Here is a 5705-nt window from a genome sequence, read left to right as displayed (position 1 = left end):
TTTAGAAAAAACAAAAGAAAATGATGGAAATGTCAAAAAATAAAATAAAATAAGTTTCTCATGTGATATGTGGTCTAGTTGTTGGGAAAATTAACAAATATGAATTTCGACTTTATTTGCAAAATCTCTCTGGAAATTCTTAAAATGGGCATAACTTTTGCATACGAACTCGGATAAAAAAGTTTTTTATATGAAAAATCATCTACTCGAAAAGTTACATCCGAATTTAACCGGGGATCCCCGTTAAACGTTTTCAAAATCCTCAAAAACCTAACAGAAAAAAAGATACGGGGCTTTTAAGATCTGCAGAGGCAAAAAATTCAAAAAATTCAAATTGTGGTCAAACAATGGTCAAACTAATTATTCTAGAATATTAGTGTTACTAAATAATTATTTCATTTTTTTTAAATTTTGGTCAAATCTGGTCAAACTGTGGTCAAACTATGGTCAAACAATGGTCAAACTAATTATTCCAGAAATATTAGTGTTACTAAATAATTATTGTTTTTTAAAACAATAGTTTCAAACTCAAACAGTGAAATGTGTCACTTCATGCTCAAGCTAAATTCCTGAGGGTTAATAGAATTGACATCCTACTATTGTCAGGAAAACAACAAGTGCAGACTTGGAAACGAGGGAGAATAGAACCCGGAAGTTAAGCGTGCTCAGGCTGGAGTAGTGAGAGGATGGGTGACCGTCCGGGAAGTTAGATGATTTGGAATGATGAGGGGTGATTAGAGATTAGAGGATAAATTGAGCAGTGATGAGGGGTGGTGATTAGAGATTAGAGGTTAAAATAATTCAGAAATTTAAAAATAAAAAAAAATTCGCAAAAAAACCAGGTTTAAACCTGCGGAGGAGGCCTTTAGTCCCGGTTAGCCACGAGAACCGGGACTAAAGCCTTTAGTCGCGCATATTTAGTCCCGGTTGCACAGCCGGGACTAAAGGCCTTTGTAAACCGGGACTAAAGGCCTTTTTTCTACCAGTGGGGGACTACTGGACGGTGCAGTCGGCGGTGGACGCCGTGCCGTACAGCAACAGCCAGTGGGTCAGGATCTACGTCAAGCAAGGGAGCTACAGGTTCGTACATGTAGGAGTGTAGTACTACTGCTAATGCTAATTATATCGTTTATTTATGAGCAATTTCAAAAGAATATATCGTTTATTTGTGCGATAGGTGTGTTTGGACTCTAGGCAGAACTAATTGTACTCCCTCTCATTCATATTACTGGCCCCTCAAACGGATATACTACCTTTGTAGATTAATATAGAATATTTTATATCACTACTTTAGGCTGTGTTTGATAGTAAAGTATTGTAAAAACTAAAGTATTAATAAACTACAGTAATTTAGCATGTAGGTATAACATATCGTGGTTTTGACAAAACAGAGTATTTTGTAGTATTGACGATACAGAGGACCTGTTTGACGCAGCGACGTAAAATCAGTTGTAGTGTTAGGAGTGCAAACCCGTCTGTGTAGCTAGCTGAGCTAGTCATTGCATGCAGCAAAGTGATAGGCCAAAGAAAGGCCATGCCATGCACATGGCGATAGAGCATCGTGTTACCATCAGCATGCATAAGAAAAGAAGCTTGCGCTAAGTGAACTCCGTTGAACAACCATGACCAAAAAGGAAGCTCGGCAGCATGGCGTAGCCGACGGCTAACCAAGCGGCAGAGCTGCACGAGGACGGGCTGCTTGGCCTTCTTCCGCGTCACCATGGGGTGCGATGGAGTTGCACCTGTAGCATATGGGACAACGGCCAGCCAGAGAGAGGCCTACATGCAGCAGCGGCGAGTTGTCAATCCCAACACGAGCGGAGCTGATAGGAAAGGGAACCGCGCGCAGTCGCATCTACAAAGACGACAGGGCGGCGGCGGCAGCATGTGACGGACGCGAACATTTTTTGTAGAGGGAGGCGAGTAGTTGAGAATAGCAGGGAAGAAGATAACGAGGTGCGACTCCGTTCTTTTCGTCAGCTCAGTTAAAAAAAAAGAAGTCTTGGGTTCTTTTTATAATACAGAGAAAAAACTGTGTTTTGGCAAATATTGTAGTATTAAAATCACAGTTTTTAGGGGCAACCAAACAGCTCATTGTAAATAAAACTGTGGTAATCTAAAAAACTGTAGTATTCTCAAAATACTTAGAAAATACTTTGCTATCAAACAGGGCCTTAGTTATAAACGGTCTTATATTAGTTTATAGAGGAAGTAGGTATTTTTGGATCGTCTGTTATTCATCACCTAGTTGATTTTTTTTTTGTCGGTTCAGACGACTTTCACGCGAAGCACTGAGGCAGAGACATTCGCGTTTGTAAGGGTGTGGTTGGATCATGGGCCCCGCACGACATTATGAGAACCAACATTCTAGTAAACTCCTTTAAAAAAATTAAAAACATTCAAGTATATATTTTTGTGAATTTCCATAAATGTTAACAAATTCTATAAAACATTCGTGAATTTCATCAATGTGTGTAAGTTATAAATTCTTCAAGGATGTGGAAAATTATTCATGGTTCTACAAAATGTTCATGGGTTTTATAATTGTTCATGATCTTTTAAACATGGTCAAAACAAACTAAATAATGTTTGTGGATTATTTGTGTTTAGAAAAAAAATCATGAAAATGAAAAAATCTTCACAGACTTTTAGAAAATATTCACAATTTTGAAGTAAACATTATCGATAATTTAAATTAGGTTTCCAAATTCAAAAAATTATTCATAAATTTGAAAATATTCATGACTTAAACAAAAAAAGGAAACAAGTTCCCTAGGAATAGTGATCTAGGAGATCTTCTAAGTTATTTCCTCGAAGTGGACTTCGCCCGTAAGGGTCTGGTTGGGTCATGGGTCCCACATGACTATATCAAAATTTACATTCTATTAAAACACCTTTCGAAACAATTAAAACCATGCAGGTATTTTAAATTTCTTTTAGAATTTCCAAGAAAAATCACAAACTTTAAAAACATTCATGAATCTGAACGATGCTCGTAATTTTATAATTTTTTCATAGATATGAAAAATGGTCATAGTTCTAAACAAATTGTTCACGAGTTTTATAATTGTCCCTGATGTTTTCAAAATGGTCACAAATTTAAATAATGCTCTTGGATTTAAAAATATTTGTAAATAAAAAATTTCCATGGAATTGAATAAACCTTCACGGAATATTAAAAAAGTTCACAATTTTTATGAAAATATCTATGGATTTGAAAAAATGTTCAAGAATTTAAATTTTTCTCCTGAATTGAAAAATATTCATGAATAAAATATATGAAAAATAATAAATAAAAAAACAAACATGAAAAGAAAAACCAGTAGAGAAAAAAAAAAGAAAAGAAAAAACCCAAACAAAACCTCCCCAAAACCGGAAGGGCCTGCCTGAACAGCCAACCCAATAGCACTCACAGAGGTGCGCGTTTGCTCAGCGATCTGCAGTATAACTCTTGGAAGAAAAATAAATTAATTCGAAATTAGAAGAATGGTGCGGTAAAGCATGTGTTAGCCTCTATTTTCGTTTATGTTTGGTTGGTTGCCAAATTTTCGGCAATGACAATTGTTATGTGATCATTCTAGTGACTTTTTTGTTAATATCTTAGCTAACTCATCGGTGGGTAAATGTAATAAAAATCTTTGATTAGCCAAATACTTGATGGGGGTAAGTTTGGGCCAGATCCAGACATATCCTATGTTTCTGAATCATATGCCAAAGTTATAAGAATTTGACGTAACATGATGATTTGCCATACGATATGTGTTTACAAATGGAAAAAGTATTACACTGTACTTACTTTGTCTTCCGGTAACAAGTAGAGTTATAGTCTCTTAGTTCGGGTTCAAAACATTTATAAATCTTCCTTTATATCAAACTCGTTAAATTTTCACCAAATTTATAAAACAAAATCTGAACATTTATAGTACTCAATAAATAATTATGAATAGTAATACTATTCATCACCCAGCAGAATAAGTTATTCTATCCAGGTAATCTTACGGCTGTTTCATAAATATATTATGTTTTGTATACAAATAGTTACATTCATATTGATTCACTACGTAAAATTTGGCAAGAAAAACAAAAATATAGGTCATAGAACAGAAAAATTACATTTTATGTATATTTTACATTCGTAATTTTATGTAACATAAAATATTTTTTACGGTGATTATATATTTTCTTACGCACTCTTTTTGCATATGAAGTAAGACAAAATTTACAGGATGTAAAAATACGGTGGAGGGGGGGGGGGGTGAAGAATGTCACGACCTTAATTATGAATGTGTATTTAATGATATATCTTGTGATCTTGATTTGGCATTATAAATATTAATATATATGTTTATATAATGTCAATTAGACTTTTAATGGGATATAATTGTAGTTAAACATAAAGATATGTAACTTATGAAAAAAACAATAGGCCATATAAATCCGAGGAAATATGAAATTCATTTGGTATTGTAGATATTAACATTTGTTTCTATAAATTAATTTAGAATTCTAATGGGATACAAATGTAGTTAAACTTAAGGATATTTCACTTAAGACAAAATCAGTAGGATACATAAACCCAAGAAAATATGAAATCAATAGAAGGGCACTCCCAATGCATTCGATCTCAATGCATAATCGCAGATAGTAGATTTTTTAGTGACAATCACACTAATGCATTTTCTCTTAGGTGTTGTATCTAAGTGATATTGTATTTAATTGGTTAAGGGATCAACTTTGAATCTCAACCATGTGCCTAATTGTGAAGTAAAGGGAAGAAGTGAAAAATAGGAAAATTAAGCCACACCAGATCAGAAGATTCATTACAGTGGTTAGTAAAACTAGCTAAGGGTAGTTTAAAAGAGTAGATGGCCACCCAAGCCCATACATATTTGTCAGGCATCGTAATTATAGCGCCTGATATATTTTGTTTTCTTGTTTGATATGAGCCTGATCCCATAAGTTATTACTATAGTGAAATTAATTACAGGGCATGCAACGGCTAATTATGCGATATTAATGGGAGACGTGTGATTATTTCACGTTTCCCAACAATGTTTTGCCCATAAAAGGGTGTGGCATCCTGACATAATAGGAAGCTCCAGTGCGCATGAGTGAGGATAATGTGCCATGAAAGACTACTATTGTCTGTGCTACCAGTATAGATCCTACCAGATGCAACAGTCGGGATCCGATGGCTGTGTCCGGGGCGCGCACTACAAATGGTATCAGATTCTATCCTCGTGGTTACACGGGCCTGTACGGGTTAGAGGTGCAGATATGTACATGGCGTGTGTGGCCCTTCATAGCACACAACATTGTGCACATGTGAAAGTTGGCATTGGCGCACATGGACATGTGCTAAGAGGGAACGTTCATGCTGCGTCGACGAGGACATCAGTTCCTCTGAGTGGGGATGTATGTGACATCTTGGCCTACTAAGAATGATAGACTGTTCATATCAACAAGGAATTCTTTCTTTTTCGAGAGCAGAGTCACAAGGAACCTAAAAATTTGGCATGCTTGGCTTGGAGAAATTTAAAAATGAGTGACCGACTGAAAAATTGATCCGGATGCACACGAGTGGGGACAAAGTGCATACGGAAGACTAGTATTTTTAGATATAACACTAACATATAGTACACTGGGACTGCATATATATATGGCATGCTTGGCTTGGAGAAATTTAAAAATGAGTGACCGACTGA

The 5705-nt window shown here is 35.6% G+C and overlaps 1 protein-coding gene across 1 annotated transcript in view; it reads left to right on the top strand.

Annotated features, from left to right (window-relative positions):
- The window catches only part of LOC123055677 (probable pectinesterase 66), a 10964-nt gene that overhangs the window by 824 nt on the left and 4435 nt on the right, over positions 1–5705 (top strand). Inside the window, exon 2 of the mRNA XM_044479587.1 lies at positions 987–1080. Within this exon, the coding sequence (XP_044335522.1) occupies positions 987–1080 (94 nt within the window). The remainder of the gene's footprint in view (positions 1–986; positions 1081–5705) is intronic.

The sequence above is a fragment of the Triticum aestivum genome, chromosome 2D (assembly GCF_018294505.1).
Source record: "Triticum aestivum cultivar Chinese Spring chromosome 2D, IWGSC CS RefSeq v2.1, whole genome shotgun sequence".
NCBI lineage: Eukaryota > Viridiplantae > Streptophyta > Magnoliopsida > Poales > Poaceae > Triticum > Triticum aestivum.
This window is presented reverse-complemented; position numbering and strand designations above follow the sequence as displayed.